The following is a 21,302-nucleotide window of genomic DNA, read 5'->3' as shown; positions in this document are numbered from 1 at the left end:
CTAATTACAGGAATCCATGATGCGCCTCATGCTCATGAATCTGGTGTTGCTGAATCCCTGGTCCCTGAAGCTTCTGTGCTCTCCAGGCCTCATGTACATCATTCTGCCTCTGAAGTGGGGCTGCTCATACATGAGCCAGTGGCCATCCATCACATTGCAGGACTGGCAGTCAGACATGCGGTAGCGATCCATGATGGAGTCACAGTCATCCATCAGCTCCATACTCTGACCACCGAAGTTCTCCCTCTCGTAGATCTTCATTCTGAACTGTCCTCTGTGCTGTTTTGGAGATAGGGCCAAACTTAATATTTGTAGTACCTACTACAATCAGCTATCATGTGGACAGAATAATCAAAATATTGATTCAAAAAATTACCATTGGGATCATGCGGCAGGATCTGATGCAGTCGCTCATGTTCATCATGCGCATGTAGTCGGAGTACTCGCCCCTCCTCATGAAGTACTGGTTACCCATGAAGTTGGGACGGTCGTAGACCATGAAGCAGCCGCTCTCCACCCTGCAGGAGTGGCAGCGGCTGAAGTGGGAGGACATGTCAGCACAGTCGCTCATGCACTCATAGGAGCGACCCTGGAAGTTCTTGTCCTCGTAGAAGATGATCTGAAATAACATTCATTTCTCTACATTTAGATGTTTCTTTATTGCATTAATACATGTTGTAGGTAAAAGTATATCATTGAGTTGGTTGAATTATAATGACTCAACGACGATGTATGAGTCACATATTAATTCCCTGAAAGTGTGTCACGTGTAAATGTAATGTTCATTAATATGAATATTCAGTATCAATATCTCTATATTTCAGTTTTTACTGAGAAGATAATATTCCAGAGCTGGGCTTACCTTGCCCATCATGGTTGCGGTTGTGGTGTTTCTGTCTCAGGATTGCACAGCTTTGACGCTGACTTTCTAGTGCTTTTATTCTTGACCTTGACCAAAGAAAATTTGCATCTATTGTTTAAAATCCTGACAGAGCAACATGGCATAACAGGCCTGGCCTGCTCTTCACAATTCAACGTGGCCTCTAAAGGGTTATTATTTGCCATTGTGTGCATTTTACACAAATGACTGAATGCATACCGGTAGTTCCATTTATTGTGACATCGGAGATTTACTGTAACATAACCAAAGAATGACAAAAAAATGAATGACAAATTTTAACTTAGCTGAAATACTGATTGCGTTTTCAGCCCATATACATTGTTCTCTAAGCATTTGAATGTGGAGTATGTGTAATCTAATAAAAAAAAATTGGCGACATGCTTAATATACATTGGAGAGTGTAATGTATTACAAGTTACCTAAGTTAGGTGAAGTTTGCAAACTTCCCAGGCTTATTGGCGTGAGATTGACGAAAACTGATTCAACTTTTTGAAAAAAACAAACTAAGTGGTCCTGGGCAAATCCGTCAATAGGTAGGAATAAACCAGAAGTTACTCATACACTCTAGTAAGATAATTGTGAAAGACACAGAAAGGTCATGTTGGAAGGCTAAACGACAAAATGTGTTTTTTCTGACTGACCTAAACATTGTTTTATGTGGACTAGACCTTATTTTTCCAGTAATAGCATAAATATTAGAACTCTCATAAATATTACAACCATTTACAATTCTTATACTTAAAGGGAAACTTTTTCAACCTGGTTTTACAGGACAATTAAGAATCGAAATCGGTCCAGTATTAAGTTAGAAAGCTACAACTACAAAATGGCACAATGTAATCCCATGAAGCATGCAGTAAACCGCAATTAACCGCTTTTTACGCCACTGACAGGCTCATAATGCAATTATAAGTGTCTGACTACATGGGAAGGATCCCTACAGAGATAGACCTCTGTTTACCTCGATAACTGTAAAGAAACTAAAATGGAGGAAATTACTTTCTATAGTTGCTTTCTACAGAAACTGAAACTTTTAAGGAAATTAGGCTACACATCACTATTAACCTCTTACCTTTCCACTATATATACCTAAATAAATTCCCTAAAGAATGTAGCTTGATTTCAGGTATGTTTATTAGGCCCATATGTTAAATAATGTTTCTGTAACGGACTTCAGGAGACACAAAGGATGTAGTGGTGATGACTGTTTATTCTGGGTTCAGCGCTGACGTGACAGTCAAAGCCACGGCAATGATTACACTTTCGAGGTTTGAATTTATAACAAATTGGCTTCTTTATAGTAAATAAAATAGTAAATAATCTGATCCAAAGACACTGTAGAGGTCCAACTTCAACAATCAATAACTCAGGACAGTTTCAACTGAATTCTCTCAGATTTAGTTCAACGACTTCAGCAGGCATCTGAAAAATCCAAATAATAAAAAGTGATATATATCAAGTCATAGATCAAGCCCAGTAAAGTTTAGTCCATCATTCTGTCATTCTTAGATCCATAAAAAAATAGAAGAAAAAAAGGAGGGCCCAAAAAGACAAAAGTACGCCTTTTCATATATATCCAGCCAAGCCAAACAAAAAAAAGGATTGTTCTCACCCAAAAGTCCCAAAAATCTAAATATCATAAAAATCCACAATATATATACTGTATGTATGCGTGTGTGATCTAAGTCCTACTGTATCTGTGCTGGGCTGTTTGTATATATGTACAACATATTTAATAATTTCACAATGTTCATTGACATTGAATGACATTGTTCTCACCCAAAAGTCCCAAAAATCTAAATATCATAAAAATCCACAATCTTCAAATAGGCAAGTAAGAGAGGTATATAGTCCCCTTTCCTGACAAGTTCAATAAAAGTCCTGACAGCAAATTATACAGAGAAGAAAAAATAAAGCATACAATGTCACCATTATATACTGTATGTATGTGTCACGACAGAGCCCGGACCTGCTTCAGCCACGCCCCCGTTGGTTTCCACTCGCTTAAAAGTTACCGAGAAATAGACACTGTACAATTAAAAACCCCTTTATTGTAACTGAAAAATACGTCTGATAGGATTTGCAAGGTGTGTGAGCACCCTACCTAATGTTAGCATGCTACTGCTTACAAGGTAAGCAGCTTGCTAGTGGCGTGATTGGTTTGTTGACCTGTCAATCTCACGATAACGTCTCTGGTATCAACAGAACCCCAAGCGCCAGACTCCTCCTCCGCCATCCGTTGGCGCAACGCATTCCAACGGAAGCGTGTGAATGCTCGGTCACTCACCTGCACCGCGTTTACACTCACCGGGTTTATAATCACCCACACCTGTCACAGCCCCTACTTATACCTCACACTCCCTTCACTCTGTGTCTGGTATCGCACTTCAACGGAACCACTCACATTGGATTTCAGAAGGATTACGTTCTCTTCCGTCATTGTTAAGGCAGATTTATACTCGGTTTTAACACATAAACGTAACATTTAAGTTACATAAACGCTGTTGTAAGCCCCTTTAAGCAGTCACGTAACACGTAAGTGCGTCCGCCAAAATTTCTCACTATGCAACAAAAACCACGGCGTGCCCACGCAGCCCGCAAAGACTGTGATAGGCTGCTAACCCCATCCTTTCAGGAGTCTCACATTTCCGGTTTCATAGCATAATACCGCCATTTTTAAAGGCCAAGGCAAGACTAGAATGTTTTTGAATCATGAATAGCCTGCAGACTGTCTCACAAGCCTCTTCTTGTTGATTATGAACAAACATAACAGAAGAGGTCAGAAGATATGAGCATCTTTACAAACCCTCTTTAAACACTTATAAGGACGCTCAAATGACCGCGAATTCATGGAGAGAATAGGCTACTATCCCATTCTCACAGGAGAAATCAGAAACAGCAATCTGAGCATATTTGTCAAACGCGATAGAAGATACTGCTCTGATATATTCCTATTCCATACTGAATATTCTGTTTAGATCAAAGGTTTGTTTTGACACCCCGTCATATTTCAGATGATAGTTAGGTGATAGGCTATACTGTGTTGACATTTAAAAACCGTTGACTGCGATTGTTTGGAAAGAACGCGCTAATTCACCGAACAAATACTTTCATATTCATTTTCCACCACTTGTTAGCCATGTCATCCATTCATATTGATGTGAATCAATCAATTTCACCCCTGAGGCAAGCGATAGAATGGAGCCTGGTCTGTTAACCTTAACGTGAAGTGGAGTTAATTTGCGGCCAACACCATTGTATTACAAGCACTGACATTCACTCATGATGAGAAGGTAGCTACACCTTGCGATTCTCTCGCCTTCTATCTTTCATCTTTGAATAATGTAACTTATAAACACGGCGTTTTAAAGCGCTGTGGCCGTCATTAAAATATTTATCAATAAACGAACTTCTGCATCATGTGATCTGTCTTTTTTCGCCACTGATACTGGTACTTTCATATTCATTTTTCGCCACTTGTTAGTCATGTCATCCATTCATATTGATGTGAATCAATACATTTCACCCCTGAGGCAAGCGATAGAATGGAGCCTGGTCTGCTCATATACAAAAGTTAACATTAACGTGAAGTGGAGTTAATTTGCGGCCAACACCATTGTATTACAAGCACTGACATTCACTCATGATGAGAAGGTACACCTTGCGATTCTCTCGCCTTCTACCTTTCATCTTTGAATAATGTAACTTATAAACACGGCGTTTTAAAGCGCTGTGGCCGTCATTAAAATATTTATCAATAAACGAACTTCTGCATCATGTGATCTGTCTTTTTTCGCCACTGGTAGGCCTACTGGTACTTCCATATTCATTTTTCGCCACTTGTTAGTCATGTCATCCATTCATATCGATGTGAATCAATCAATACTAATACAACTTTAACTGTGATGTGTTTTTGTTTCATTTCGCAACTTATTTACTGTATAATCCAAGATAGCAGGTGCCCGTTGGTAAATAGCCTATTTCACATTGTATTTGCTTAAAACACACAGATGTAGGCTACTGTCAAATCAGAAAGAAAATCAGCTGTCACTCGGCTATTACCTGACCAATAGCCTACCTTTCAAACTCGGTTATAGTATTCACAACTAATTTGTCCTTCATTCTACCAAATATGATTAAACGGCATATGTTATTGCACACGTGAGGCAAGCTGAGCCCGGTCTGCTCATACAAAAGCTATCATTAACGTGAAGTGGAGTTAACTTGCGGCCAACACATTGTATTACAAATACTGACAACATAGCTACACTCATGATGATAAGGTAGGTCTACACCTGGCGATTCTCTCGCCTTTTATCTTTCACCTTTGAATAATGCAACCCTATAAACACGTCGTTTTAAAGCGCTGTGCACAGCAGTGCTACGCGCCTGCGCCCCTCCGAGGGTTGTGACTGTGTTGTTGAGGATTCCCCCGCAGCCTCTCTGTGTTCGTATCAACATCTCTGTGTCTGCAACCTGTTGTCTGTCCTGTGTGTTCCTGGCTGTCTCCGTTTACAATAAACTCTGTTCCAAGTATCCAAATCTCGAAGTCTGTTCGTTCCGTGACAGTATGTGTGTGTGATCTAAGTCCTACTGTATCTCTGGCAGTGCCACAAACTGTGCTGGGCTATTTGTATATATGTACAACATATTTAATAATTTCACAATGACAATGTAAGAGGATATAGTAAATATTTTCATAATATGGACTGGAACCTAACAAGTAACAAGTGTGCTTATCATAGCACGTATCCAAATTCCCCTTGTTATGATTGGCTCAGAAGACACAAATTAAACAACACAATCAGAAATGAATATGCCATTTAACCTGTCCCATAAAAGCTTTACTCTTTCTTTCTAGCATTCCTATGGGTACATGCAAAGAGCTATTCTGCTTGGCTACTCCCTTTGATGTTGCCCTATTTAAACAGTAATGTAACACCACAGCACCTAACATGGAGGTCACAGCCTTTCAAATTAGAGCCAGAAGATTTGAGCTGAGTCTTTTATTGATTAGTGCCATGACTTGCCTTTCTTCTATCTTCCTGTCATAGAACAGTCAAGTAACTTATTTATCCACAAAACTGCTATCAAGCTCATTTCCTCTCCTCAAGTGTGAGCAACACATACTTTAGCATCTTCCACTAAAAAAGCCTTATAAAGTGTGTTTTCATTCTGTGTTGTCATATTGGCAAAGTAAGAAACCATGTACCCACCAGAGGCAGAACCAGATTTGAAATCTGATGTTGTGACAGATCATTACAAGGCAATATATAATTAACCAAATAATGCAAAGTGACTGTCTCAGTTTGTCCCTGTAAAGTAGTTATTGCTATCTTGTGCTGGACATTAAAACCAGACCATCCACCGGCAACTCAAATAATCTACTCCCTTGTATTTCTGATGCATATGAAGATTCACCTCAGAGTCAGTGTGAAGGAGTCAGCTTTTCATCGTACCCTTTGATGTCAGAGTCCAACAAGAATGACTTTGCCTCCTTGGTCTCTATGCTGGTCATTAGACTATTGAAGAAAGTTGATAGTTTACGCCAGGACATTGGCACACACCAGGACGGACTTCCAGATGATATGCTGGATATGTTCAAAGAGTTGATTCAGATGATTCCATCTGAGCCCAATACAGCTTTTGGCATCACAGGTGGTGAAAGTTTTCCTCAGGATGTGAATTTTCACCAGATTTACCGGAATGTTTACAGGGAACTTATTCAAGAGTTTGGGTGTAAAAATATGCTCCGTTCTGCCCTTGAATCTCAAGATCTATCTTTGGAGATGTCACTGGTAGAAAAACTGACAAAAGAAATAACAAAGACTTGTAGCCAAACCAGCATACCAACTTCTGCAAAACTCCCTTCAATTCAAGCTGTAGCTGGACTTCAGGGAAATAATAAGGAAAAGGAAAATGTTTTCATTTCGGCTGAAATTGCCAACATTCAAGTCAAAGGTATCATGAGATATCATTTAGCTAGTGTAACCCATGCAGTGTTGTACTGTCATACAGCCATACTGTCTTTACATTACATTAACTGTCTGTACCCAGTTGTAGGGTATATATTTTAGTTACTACATAATTATACGTTCCTCAGAAATCCAAGAAAGGATCTCATGGTCTCTTTGAGAGTGAACGCCAGACCTGATGCAAACATAAGTAAGTTCAAGTTGATATCTGAAGTGACACTTCAAGAACATCTAAATGTTTTGTTTTGCTTTCACCTGCTGTCACTTAACCAATTTGAATGAGGAGTATGTTCATAAAGTCCCTCTGTGTGTCATAGGTTCTTCTCAGGTCCAGATAAACGACACCTTGCCTGAGCTGAGAAAGACTGCGTCTGAGGTCAGTGAGACTCTGTCTGAGGTCACCAAGGCTCCTGCATCTGTTGGCTCACTGGAGATGCCAGAGGAGGCAGAAACCGTAGGGTGCTGTTTCTTTAGGATGCCTAAATTCAAGTTCTCATTCAAGGTGGAGTTCAATTCATGTAACAGATCTTATCGTAAGTTTAGATATTGTGTGTACTAATGCTGGTCCAATGGGCTAGAGAGTGAAGGACAAATCAGTGCAACATGATCTGTAAATATGCATTTTAAATGTTTAGTTATTCATTAATATTGGATTTAGAAATAATTAACCTCTCTCTTACATTATCAGAAAATAATGAAAGGTGCTAAAATCTGGGGCCTCTGACAATGTTAATTCCTTCAAAGACAACAGCAATGTCCCAGGTAATTAACAGACCAAATAAAATCATCTCAAAGTCTGGACACAGGTCATATATAAGGAAATGTTTATTTATTGTAACACAATGTAATGAGTAGTTTTGAGAGAGTGGTAGAGAGTAGTAGAGAGTGGGTTTTGCCTTGACCTTCAGGCTGTGCAACAGCTTCTTGTGAGACTCAGGTCAATGAAGCCACTGCAGAGCTGACGAGTCTAACTGTGCTGGAGGAGACTGCATCTGTGCTGGAGGAGACTGCATCTGGGCTGGAAGAGACTGCATCTGGGCTGGGCTGGAGGAGACTGCATCTGGGCTGGAGGAGACTGCATCTGTGCTGGGCTGGAGGAGACTGCATCTGTGCTGGAGGAGACTGCATCTGGGCTGGAGGAGACTGCATCTGTGCTGGAGGAGACTGCATCTGGGCTGGAGGAGACTGCATCTGGGCTGGAGGAGACTGCATCTGGGCTGGAAGAGACTGCATCTGGGCTGGGCTGGAGGAGACTGCATCTGGGCTGGAGGAGACTGCATCTGGGCTGGAGGAGACTGCATCTGGGCTGGGCTGGAGGAGACTGCATCTGGGCTGGAGGAGACTGCATCTGGGCTGGGCTGGAGGAGACTGCATCTGTGCTGGAGGAGACTGCATCTGGGCTGGAGGAGACTGCATCTGGGCTGGGCTGGAGGAGACTGCATCTGTGCTGGAGGAGACTGCATCTGGGCTGGAGGAGACTGCATCTGGGCTGGAGGAGACTGCATCTGGGCTGGGCTGGAGGAGACTGCATCTGTGCTGGAGGAGACTGCATCTGGGCTGGAGGAGACTGCATCTGGGCTGGAGGAGACTGCATCTGGGCTGGGCTGGAGGAGACTGCATCTGTGCTGGAGGAGACTGCATCTGGGCTGGAGGAGACTGCATCTGTGCTGGAGGAGACTGCATCTGTGCTGGAGGAGACTGCATCTGGGCTGGAAGAGACTGCATCTGGGCTGGGCTGGAGGAGACTGCATCTGGGCTGGAGGAGACTGCATCTGGGCTGGAGGAGACTGCATCTGGGCTGGGCTGGGCTGGAGGAGACTGCATCTGGGCTGGGCTGGAGGAGACTGCATCTGGGCTGGAAGAGACTGCATCTGGGCTGGGCTGGAGGAGACTGCATCTGTGCTGGAGGAGACTGCATCTGGGCTGGAGGAGACTGCATCTGGGCTGGGCTGGAGGAGACTGCATCTGGGCTGGGCTGGGCTGGGCTGGAGGAGACTGCATCTGGGCTGGGCTGGAGGAGACTGCATCTGGGCTGGAGGAGACTGCATCTGGGCTGGGCTGGAGGAGACTGCACCTGTGCTGGAGGAGACTGCATCTGGGCTGAAGGAGACTGCATCTGGGCTGGGCTGGAGGAGACTGCATCTGGGCTGGGCTGGAGGAGACTGCATCTGGGCTGGAGGAGACTGCATCTGGGCTGGCCGTCACAGCTACTCCAGAGATGGGACTTTCTCACCAGTCTGTTTAAGTCACCTAGGCGGCTAATTGATCCTTTGGATCATCAGATCATCTAATTAACTCTTGGGATCCTTTCTACTATATCTTGCTAGTTTCATTAAACTCATCATTCCATGCGCATCGGTGGAACTTTATTATTGTTTTAAGATCATATGTAAACAGTTACATATTTGTAGGTATCTGTTATGTGGCATTGCATTGTGAGTAACTTTCTTGGACTGAATGAGTAGACTGCCCCGTCTATCTTGTGCCGCAAGCTTAAGCACTTGCACATGTTCTATAGAAAATGAATGAATAAATAAAGATGTTTATGCAGATGCTTAAATTGACTTCAAAATCTCCCTTATGAATATAATCTGTAGTACAAGATGCATTATGGGTCAGGGCAGTGACTAATTCAAACCCTCATAATAATAATGTTATCATTAATAGTATTTCCTGGTCCATGCCACATAAAGACCCAAAAGCACCTCATATGGATATTATAGTGTGGGTGCTTCGGATGTGAAAGTGTTTTACATTTAAGCTAAAAAGATAAATATTTCAGCATTGTGAGAAATTAGAGGGAATGTGCAGTCTCCAGTGCATGTGTCACAGCAGGAGCTTTTGGACTCTGCGGAGGTGAAAATAAAAGTCTACAGTATAATATAAGTAGCTGACCCAGATGTCTACAATAGCGCCCCCTGGTGCTTTCTTTACTCTTCAAAGTTTCAAATCCATCCCAACTCGATTTCCTCAAAATGGCTCAATATACAGTAGGTCAATGTTGTGTGTGGTTTGTTGTTTGGTCATTTGTACAATAAAATTGTGATGATAAAGAGATACTAAATAAGTCACAGAAATCTTCATTTTTCTTAGACTTTTATTTGTTTTACAAAAAAAGTTCACATCAACACTTACCATTATTGTTAATACAGTATACTCAATTCCTTCCCAATGGAAGTAAAATACAACGGCTTTTTTATTTATTTTAATCTTATATTAAAAATATCAAATCGTACTCATCTAACAGTGCTTAATTGTAAGATATGTCACAGGCTTGAAGCTGAAAGGTTGGCTTTGAATTGCGTTCTGATGAGAGGTCGAAAAAAATAACAGCCTGTGGAAAACTACCAGTATGTCACCTGCCCATGACAAGCTGAACATGCAATGAGGGCAATTACACAAACCATCCCACTGATTACACTGGAGTCCCACTGGATGCTTGGATCAGGCTTGCAACCATTTCAATGAAGAAAAAAAATGCTTTTTTATTCTTTCATCTTTTCACAATATTGCATACCTGGAACTTTAAAAAAATAATAATTCACCAATAAATTGTCAAAATGTAATAAAAAAAGAAAGCAATCATCACTACTTCAAAAAACGTTAAACAATGGACATCATGGAGAAGTTCTCTAGTTGTACGGGACTGTACAGGCACACAGAATATATTCATAATAAATAGAGCAAGTCTGGCCTGGACTCATACCTCTCTCTAACACAGCATTGGAGGAGAATGGGGACCTTAAACTGGCCTGGACTCATACCTCTCTCTAACACAGCATGGGAGGAGAATGGGGACCTTAAACTGTCACTGCCTTCAAGAAGCTCAAGTTTCCACTCAGCAAAAAGGACAGCCCAAAACACATACAAGTGTGTGTGCATCATACACACACACATACACACTTACACACTCCCTGCCCTCTAAATCACATGCGCAAAGCAAAAGAGAATGAAAGCAAACGGATAAACTACCGAACAAAAAATATTTATAAACTATGTAAATGCCATTTGTGTATTGTACTGGAATGCCTCTGCTGAATAAGAGGGTGAGAAGGAAAGGAGAAACAGGCCCGCTCTGGGATCCAGGAGCTGACGTCTGGACAGAGGGCACAGCTGGAGGGAGGACTGGGGAACTAACCTCACACAAGCTGGTGTCAGCCTCTTTAGCAGGCCTCAGGTGGGTGTCTATGGAGAACCCACAGCCCTTTAGAGGAGTGGCTTCCCATGTGTCTTGCACGCTCACACTCACTCTCACTCACTCACTCACTCACTCACTCACTCACTCACTCACTCACTCACTCACTCACTCACTCACTCACTCACTCACTCACTCACTCACTCACTCACTCACTCACTCACTCACTCACTCACTCACACACTCACACACACACACACACACACACACACACACACACACACACACTCACACACACACTCACACACTCACACACACACACGTAGACGTGTACCAGCACTCACATAAAGAGAAGCGACTCAAGAGGGGAAGGTGTGTATGTGGATTGTGGATGGGGAACAGGCAAAGTGAAGAGTGTAAGGGTGTTTGGCGGATGTTTTCTCAGGCCAAGTGTTTGGACGGTTTGGATCCTGATTTCACCGCTGGCCTTCTGGGGAATCACACGATGGGGGTTCTATTGACTAGAAGCGTCACGTTATTCTGAAAAACCGGTCTGGACGAGAGCTCCACTCCAGTTCTTCCCCAGTTTGACGAGAGACGGGTTCCCTCTGGACAGAAGACGACGATCCAAAGACGTTCCAAATGGAATGGATGCGTGGAGCGCAGGGCTCGTGTCCTCCTGCTGTTGGTGGCGTCTGGCCTCCCTTGGTTTGGGCCCGTGCAGTAAAAGACATTGTGGTGTTTGGGAGGCAGGGAGGGGGCCGCTGCTGCAGGAGTCTCTGTCTCTCTGGGCTTAGACGTCAGTGGAGAAGTAGAGGGTGTTCCTCTTCAGCTCAGTGAAGGTTATTGGCGGATGCTGAAGGTAGTACAGCAGCACCTGGACCTGGAGCCGACAAAACACACCCAGAGGGGAGATATGTATGTCAGATAGGATACACACAAACACAAATGGAAACATGGAAACACACACACACACACACAAACACACCCTCTCTCTCTGTCTCACTCTCACACTCACACTCACACTCACACTCACACTCACACTCACACTCACACACACACACACACACACACACACCTTTAATGGAGGCCCTGTAATGTAGGTAGAAATGTCAAAATGGTTTAGGATAGACAGGCATTCTCCTGGAACTCAATATCTCACAATGTCAAAATCTGTCCTGGGTTTGTGAATATAAGACTGCTGTTGCACTGATGCAAATGAGTGTGGCTGATTAATAAGACCTGAGAACCGGTCGGAATACAGCGAAACCACTCGTGATCTGACCAGTTCCCGTGAGACAGCACTCGCTATAACACTGACATTTTCCCACTACTGACAAAAAAAAAACATCAGAAATGTACTCATCAGTGAGTCCTCACTTCCTGCCGGGGGGCTTAAATTATACACATGTAGTACCACAAAGCTTGACAAGGTGGGTATTTTTTTTGTCTTGAAGGTTCTCTAAAGACTTTGGTTATGCTGATTTCTTATGTCCCTTACAGAACAGTCCTTATCCTGTTCTATCTAAACTAAACTAAGAAAGGTGAGATCAAACAAATGTCACAGCAATACAAATTCCAAGCTCATATGCTGAAGTAATGACAAACATGTCCCTTACAGTACTCTTGGCTTCAGTACTGCAGTTTGACAACTTAAGATCCTGGAATGAGCTGTCACCGCTTCCTGTTTAAATAACATTATCTAGTAGAATTCCCTTCACAGACCAGAATATGTCAATCTACTTTTTATTTACTAGTAACACCAATACAATTGGTATCTACAGTACATTATTATGAACAGTACTACCTTTTCATCAGAAGACTTTATAATACAGTATTGTTATAGTAGTATGGTTGGCCAGAGTAAGAACAACTTCTCTTCCATATTTCCCCCTTCCATGGAATTTTACATGGGTGTCAAACATTACAGCTTCCATCATCACATGAAGCTTTTCTGGCCTATGTTGCCATTACTATGTATCTGTGTTCAGGTTTTATACGATGAGACTGCATGTATAATGAGAAGTATGTGTGTGTTTCTGTGTATCAGACTGAGAGCTTAGGGGGTAGGGGTGGGGGTGAACTTTCGTCTCTCACAGGAGAGCAGATTTTCCCAAAAGTCTAAATCCAGCTGTGGGATTATTTGGAGCAGGGTCACAGTCTGCCCCCTCAGCAGAGGGACTGAGCGTTCACATAAACACGCACTAACACCCCCCCCCCCCTCTCTTCCTTTCTTTACCTCCCCTCCACATTTCTTTGCTCTCTTTCACAGACACAAATACACACACAGACACACACACACACGTACAGACACAAAACACACACACACACACACAGGCACAAAGACACACACACACACGTACAGACACAAAACACACACACACACACAGGCACAAATACACACACACACAGACACAAACAAACACAGAGACAAACACAGACACAAACACGAAAACACACACACACACACACACACACACATAGGGATGAGAATTGATAAGATTTTAACGATTCCGATGCCTTATCGATTCCTGCTTATCGATTCGATTCCTTATCGATTCTTATTGGGCAAGGGGTGAAAAAAAGAGCACAAACGGGTTTATTTACATTAATTTTCTTTTATATAATGTTCTATAATGCTGCACACACCATATACAGTATGTATATACACATTTAAAAAAAAAAAAATAACCAAAAACATTTATACATATTCCTCTTGAACTTAAAATAAAACTTACATAACTTAAATAAAATGTATTCTGTTTAATTTAAACATGTTCCTAGAAATTAACCTAACGAAAATCTGGGGCATCTACCGTAGTAAAAGGGTGCAAACCTTTCACCACAAACTTAGTCACTGCTCGGTGACATTCGTTGATCCTCTCCTCGGTAATTTTATTTTTCCCTGCCTCGAAGAAAGGATGGGCTAGAGGTGTACATGACGTGCTAGCTGTAGCCAGTGACCCAGACAGACTACCAGCCTCTGAACTGGTCTAACTCTGAACGTCATCAGCTAAATTGGATGGAAATGGAGATTGGTTTACACCATGAAACAAATGGCACTAACAAAATCGCTGAATTTGCTGTGCGGACATAAAGCCACATTAAGAGGGGAGGCAAACACTACCTCTGCCTCAATGTAGGGGGCTGAAAATGGAAGATTCTATAGCCAAGCTAGCGTAGCTATATGCTAAGTTTAATAATGGATTAAAAGACGATATGCTCAGTTTAATAATGGGTTGACACGAAAACGCGAACGTTTGCTGATAACACACGCCCTCCGATAATTAACACCGTTACGATCAAACATTTCTCAAAACTGGACTTTCAATCCAAACGTGAAGTGATCAATAATGGGAGACCAATGCCGGAGCTAAAATGTATGCTTCAAACGAAGGGACAGAAGATAACTTGATCGACTACACACAATAAAGGCAAATTGCTTCACACAGTGAGTGGTTGTGATCACTTTTGAAGAGTTTCCCTTGGACAGAAAGAGATGAAGCGCCGACATTAGCTGAGCTGCTGCATGCATCGAATACATGACATTCCTGTAATTTAATTCCATGCTGTGTGTTCAAATGCTTATTCATATTTGTTGTATTTCCTCCCTTCGACGAAATAGACTTTTTACACAGGTTACAAGTGGCGTAGGTGTCATTTTTGTAGTGTGAAATAGAGCCAAACTTTGGAACGCTTCTGCCTAGTTGCCATGTTTGCTGCAGTCTGAAGAAGAAACTAAAAAAGTTTGCGCATGCGCAACGCCACAAAGGACCGATAGCAGAACCGTTAAAGAATTTGGCTGACGATTCCAAACAATCGGTTCACTAGGAACCGGTTCTAAAAAAGAACCGGTTCTCGATTCTCATCCCTACACACACACACACACACACACACACACACACACACACACACACACACACACACACACAAACAAACAAATACACACACACAGGCTTTTCTCCACCTGTCCTCCCTCACCTGTGCCATGACGTCATGTGACCAAATGTCGGAGGCCAGGGTGACATGGGCTTTGCTGTTCTCGGACGCCTCTGACGGCCGGAGCAGGGTGGGGCCGAACACCGTGGCCAGGTTATGCAGGGACATCTTGTTGATGGGCTCCTTCTCAGCCACTCTGTAACAGTCAATCAGACCTCTGGTCAGAAATAATAACAAAACTCAAAACAGCAGTGAAAGATCGAAACTCAAGTGACTGATTTCTCACAAGATTGGATACTTGAACTACATAGGGATTTTTTAAATGAACCACAAAATTTGACAACATTTCAAGTTTAACATCATACAGTAGTGCTTAAACTGTCCAAACCGAGTATATTGGATTTTTGTAGAAATCTTTCCACATTATTCCATATAAAGGATTTCCCGCAAAGTGAAAAGATCTTTATAAAAATCAAGTTGTGTTCATATAACAAATAACCGTTTTAGAAATCATATATTTTTCTATGTGCGTATTTTGTTTAATGCACATTACATTCACAGATTACTTTGCATAATTTGATGTAAAAGTGTTTCTTCACGATTTTAGGAATATGCATTCGAAGATACTAATTGCACATTCAAACATTCCTTCATTCAGTCTTCTGTCCTCCTCAATCATGCTCACACACTAACCAGACAAGCATGCAATTCTCTAGACCGCCCAGCAGGTGTCCCCAGGCGACTGTATCATAGCATAAATGCATTCTGGCCAAGTGTGCTTGTGACGTGTGTCTACAGTTACAGCCAGCGCTGACAACTACCCGTGTGTGGGAGGCAGGAGGCAGGAAGCAGGAAGCAGCTCTCACTTTCGCCATGACAGTCAGCTGCTCCAGCGGCAGTTTCTGATTACAATACTCACACCACAGAGAACTAACCATCAGAGAAACAATACTTCACTTCAGCTTTTCAGTTTTCATTTCTTTAGTTTTTCCTCTGTTGAAATGTTTGAGAATGCCTAACTGTCTTTACCACAGCCACCTTCATCTCCAAGTGCAAAACCTTTCCTAATACTGATGTGTGAAAGATGAAATGTAATTAAGAGTCAGGTTTTGTGACCACACGTGTATTTAGTCAAGTCTACCAACTGTCCCAAAAGGCATTTCAGTGGCACATTAAAAAAGACCACGGTTATTGCTAAAGACCAAAGTAGTTAAGCTCTACCCACGAATTAGAAAGTTCTATGTAGCTTTTAAGAGGGTTGAGCCTCTCTCAGGCCACAGACCTGTGGCTCTGTTCAGAGAGCAGAGAAAGCCCCTCCTGCTGCCTCTACTGGCCCAAACATGTGAGCCTTTGCTCAGTCTGTTATTCTAACCTGTGGGCCTGTGGGCAGATGATTGCAACTGCAGCTTTTTCCTCGCCGTTTCCAACAGAGTGTAGATGTAGTGGAATCAAAAAACGGCAAAGAGGGCCTCTGGCAACCACAGGCTGGAAGAGCTTAACTGGCAACCTCTTTTAGGCCACATATGACCAGCTTCTCATCAACTGCCTTGTGTGTGTGTGTGTGTGTGTGTGTGTGTGTGTGTGTGTGTGTGTGTGTGTGTGTGTGTGTTTATGCTGCTGCATGAGACCACTCCACAAAACTGCACAGCAGTGAGCTGGGCTGAATGGCAGAGTGAGGTAGGAGTGCTTTGGGAGAAATGTCTTCTAACGTCTGTGGCACGGGCAAGGAGAGTTCAGAGAGTTCAGAGGTCATAGTGAGGAGCCATACTGTGGCTAGATACGGCTAGATTAACACAGGTGCTGCGCTTCACACGGTGCGGAACAAGACGATGCCCAATCGCTTTAAAATAACTGCTTTTGTTGGGATGTCTTTGCTTATGCATGTTGGGATCATGTTGGTAAATTCAGTGGAGGCCAGAATCTAAATACCTTATAAAAGGCAACTACACCTGCGTAATCAAACAATCATCCAGCTGGATTATGGGCCACAGTTTACTCAGTGTACAGTGTGAAGGCAGAGTGAAGATTCAGAAGTCATCAAGACATGAATTGTAAACCACTAATGCACTGCGAGTGTCTGTATTTGCATATATGTGTTTATGTGTGCCTATGTTTGTTTTGTGTGTGTGTGTGTGTGTGTGTGTGTGTGGTGTAGAGGGGTCACCTTTTCAGGTGGTCCAGCAGGGAGAGGAAGGTGATGAGGTTGGGGTCAGGCAGTGAGCGCAGAAGGTGCATCATGCAGTTCTCCTTGGCAGCAGGGTCAGACAGCGCTGTGGAGGACAGAGAGGAGAGGAGAGGAGAGGAGAGGAGAGGAGAGGAGAGGAGAGAAACACAGGTCAGGTGAAACAATCAACAATCAACTTTTCCTTCCCTCCATCTTGACTGCTGCTTTTAATTCGGTTAGACCACCAGAGGCTTTAAGTAGACAAACATCATAGCATACAGCTATAGAAAAAAAAAAAAAAAACATTCCTCGCAAATGTGATTACAGGCTTAAGATTTGATTTTGGCCACACACACAGATAGCAAAACACATGTTGATGCAATCACAGGTTCTTCAGTTACACACAGAAGCACACACACACACTCAAATGCATCAGGTAATCTCTCAAACTAATCCTGACCCCTGGCCCCACCCATCCTGACCCTTGACCTCTTGTAAGCGCTGACTTCCTCAACCATAAAGGCTGCCCAGATGTGCCTTATGAAGCACCTTTGCACTCCGAGCTGACAGGTTTACTGGGGGGGGTCATACCTATGCCCTCCATGAAAGCAGGGTAGAGGCGGTCAGTGAGCAGGGGCTCCGGGAGCTCACGGAAGTAGAGCTTCAGGGTTCCTGCGATGGCATTGATGTCCATGTCACTCAGCATCACCAGGATGTCTTTGGTATCTACGGGTAGGTCAGACAGGACACAGCCAAGCAGAGGACAGAGAAGAAAGAACAGAGGAGAGAGGGGAAAAAAATAAGCAGGATTGAGTTCACATTACCTAAGAGTATGCAGACACTGTGGACAAACTGAACCGTTAAATTGAATTGTTTTCTTTATTCATACCAGGATTAATTGAGCCCCAGTTTTTTTTATGACATAATATTTTGTTACAGCTCTGACCATTTTGCCACTCATGGTACATTTCCTGGGCTGTTGGCCTCGCTGTGTTTATTACTAGGTCATAACCAAGGCAGGCAGGTCTTGGGGCACAGCTGACAGCTGGAGTAAGTCTGCCCCGCCGCTTGCTCTTTCCCACACATCCCCCTGTTTTTAGATATGTGGCGCAGGCCTAGTGTGACCGGCATACTGGGACCCCAGAGAGCCACCGATAACAGGCCTCTCTCTCTCTCTCTCTCTCTCTCTCTCTCTCTCCCCCCATATCGCGCCACACTCTCTTCATCTGCTGGTGAAGATGAGAGAAAAGGACCTGTGGCTGAACCCCCCCCCCCCAAATATAACACAGTTCCAGATGGACCCTTCTGCTACTTCCTCTCAGCTCTGACAATGTGCAGGTCTCAATGTCTCACACAAAACAACCACAGTGCTAACTCCTGACAATGTATTTAGCTGTTAAATTTCACTGAATGCTATGTTGGTTTTAGTCTTCTGGTATGTTCTGTGTTTATATACAGTATATTTAATGTTCTGCCTCAGCAATAATGATTATGACAGTCTTTCTCTCAATGGGCCTTTTGGGGATATAAATTATGTTATTATAATTATGATGATGATGATGATGATGATGATGATGATGATGATTATTAGTTACAATTATTATTGATTATTATGATGGTGAGGATGAAGACTTCAGACTGGTGAGGCTCTTACTGGTGTCAAATGCCGCCTTGAGGGCCTGGATGTCCGTGGCCACCCCGGAGATCCTGTAGATGCCCACCTCCACGATGCCCCGCTTCTCCACCTCCTCAATGCACTGCCGGACGATGTAAGGCACCTTGGAGCGCTCGCGCCTGGGCAGGGACACAGCAGGGAGGGGGTAACATCAAGACTGTTAGCTCTGAGCTAGCACACTCAATCTGTTACATTAAGGGAGAGTATGGTTTCAAGTGGTCAAATGAAACGGTCTGGCCAAAGAGAGTAACACATGGCTGAGGAGTCTTACTTTGTCACTACGCTGATTTTGACTCCAAAGACCCCGCTCTGCTTCTTGGAGGGAGTCCTCTTCAGGCTCAGGTCCCGACTGGAGAACTTCATGGAGAACTCCACTTTGATCTGTGGGAAACGAGGTGGGGGAGAGAGGGAGAGAGAGAGAGAGAGAGAGAGAGAGAGAGAGAGAGAGAGTCACACACTCAAGCACTGTTACAGCGACTTCACACAGGGATTTTTTTTTGTTCTTTTCTTTTGATCGCTTGGCAGTTTACAAGGGGGAAGGTGGGGTGGGGTGGGGTGGGGTGGGGGGGTTATTTAACGTTGTTAAAGCACTCCTCCTGTCACTTGTGAGCTGTGAGAAGTATGAGGACGATGGTGAGAAACAGCCTGACTACTCCAATTTGACGTTTCCAAAATGCTCTAAGCGTCTCCTGGAACTCTTACATGTTTGAGGCGTGAGAGTGATAGTTAATCTTGAGACTACAGGGACGTGAAGACAAGATGCCCTCCATTTTCAACTGAATCCCACGCAGACTTACCCCATTCATCTCAATCACATCCATGTGCCAATTCTTGGTCTGCACTGTCTGTGGATCCAGCTAAAAGAGAAAGAGATTCAGAAAGATTAGATTTCATTCCCCTCATGCATTTCACCAAACAACATGCTTTTATTACTTCTTCCCAACAAGCATTTAGGCAAATTCAAGACCGTAGACATTTATCTTCTCTTCTTTTGGGAGACATTAATATTTAGGCATTTTGAGTAACCCATTCTATTTGGCCCAGCCTGAAGCCCATTCCTGGGGGTTCGTCCCCCACCCATAGGCATCCCCAAACTTTGATTTCCTCTCTCCCCACGTCTCTGAGAGGAACACTACACACACCTGACGGAAAGGTGCCGTCACAACGCCTAGATGCTAGGAACTTGCTATGTAGCTTCTAATGAAGTGGGGACAAAAAACACCTAATTATAAGTAGAAATGTGAGCAATATGAGAATGTAACTTCATAAAGGCTGACATGGCATTGTCCCACAGACCCTGGCATTCCAGTCAACGCCTCCAGATATTACGTTAAGACTTCACTTCTAACAATTCCACCCTCCATAGCAACCAAGTCATCATTAAGTTTCCACATTAGATGGTGGGCTATTTTCTGCAACAGCCTTTCGCTGAAGAAGACACTGTTTTCCATTTGCCTCCTCTGTGGAAATTCCCAGACAGTCCAGCCTACTTCTTAAAAAAAAATCCCTGGGAACTCTACATCAAACCAAACTTTTCCCTCATGGATTTCCGGGGAGTTAACTCTGTAGGGGCAGGGACAGAGAGCAGTGTGGCTAAGGCAAGATACTACTGAGTGAACCATTCAATATAACCTATAATGTGTGTATGCGTGTGTGGTTTGTATATGTGAACATACTGTATGAGCATACATGTGGTAACAAGGGTATGTGTGTGTGTGTGTGTGTGTGTGTGTGTTTTGAGTTTCAAACAGGTAAGAGTACAAAAGTCATTTTTTACGATTTTTTGTTTTGCCAGCATAGCGTTAAAATCAACACTGGTTTTACCAGCAAACATTAATTCTTGCCCGAATGTGGTCTCAGCACTATTTACTAATACTGTGCAGTATACATTGCTATCTAAATGACAGTCAATGTAGTTGTCAAAACGTAAAATGTTTAAGTTGCTTGAAATTATTTTAGATGTTAAACAAGTTAAAGTTTTCTGTTAACGTTAAAGTAGTCAAGTTTTCAAGTTTAACCACTCAAAAGTAATCGGTTACTTTACTTAGAAATTGGTGCAATTGGTTTTCTGAGTTCTTTAAGTAAAGTCAGCTTGTTGGAATTTACAGTGGATTCGGACAAACAGGCCGACGTCTGTCTGATGTCTCCTGTGGCTAGCCATTCCCTTCTTTCAGTTTTTTTCTCCAAATCATGAACTTGAGGAACATCTACATGTACCAACACAGACCCTGTCTCCTGGACTGGCCCCGGCACATGGCCTCTGGGCACGTTAACACAACCCCAGCTGCCCACTGAGCCTGCCCTTCTTGGGCTTAGAGAAAGATCCCCGTGTCATAGGCCCACACTGTCCTTTTCTCTGTTTGAACATCTGGAGAGACCCACTGCTCTAAAACAAGGTTAAATTCACAAACAACCACACACACACACACACACACACACACACACACACACACACACACACACACACACACACACACACACACACACACACACACACACACACACACACACAC

General features: G+C 43.1%; 2 protein-coding genes across 4 annotated transcripts in view; both read right to left on the bottom strand.

Annotated features, from left to right (window-relative positions):
- LOC105895328 (gamma-crystallin M3-like) lies at positions 1 to 874 on the bottom strand. Its single transcript, XM_012821949.2, has 3 exons — positions 863 to 874; positions 377 to 619; positions 1 to 279 (listed from the first exon to the last, which is right to left on the bottom strand). Exons 1-3 carry the CDS (start codon positions 872 to 874, stop codon positions 1 to 3), a joined length of 534 nt encoding a protein of 177 aa, XP_012677403.2.
- Positions 875 to 11,263: 10,389 nt separating this feature from the next.
- The window catches only part of abr (ABR activator of RhoGEF and GTPase), a 124,177-nt gene continuing 114,138 nt past the window's right edge, over positions 11,264 to 21,302 (bottom strand). For all 3 annotated transcript variants that reach the window (XM_031571544.2, XM_012822022.3, XM_031571545.2), the window contains 7 exons: positions 19,587 to 19,646; positions 19,061 to 19,170; positions 18,769 to 18,908; positions 17,706 to 17,840; positions 17,115 to 17,220; positions 14,993 to 15,146; positions 11,264 to 11,894 (listed from right to left, as the gene is read on the bottom strand). In XM_031571544.2, coding sequence (XP_031427404.1) covers positions 11,805 to 11,894; positions 14,993 to 15,146; positions 17,115 to 17,220; positions 17,706 to 17,840; positions 18,769 to 18,908; positions 19,061 to 19,170; positions 19,587 to 19,646 — 795 coding nt within the window. In that variant the 3' untranslated portion in view covers positions 11,264 to 11,804. The remainder of the gene's footprint in view (positions 11,895 to 14,992; positions 15,147 to 17,114; positions 17,221 to 17,705; positions 17,841 to 18,768; positions 18,909 to 19,060; positions 19,171 to 19,586; positions 19,647 to 21,302) is intronic.

Source organism: Clupea harengus, chromosome 8, assembly GCF_900700415.2.
Source record: "Clupea harengus chromosome 8, Ch_v2.0.2, whole genome shotgun sequence".
Lineage (NCBI taxonomy): Eukaryota > Metazoa > Chordata > Actinopteri > Clupeiformes > Clupeidae > Clupea > Clupea harengus.
This window is presented reverse-complemented; position numbering and strand designations above follow the sequence as displayed.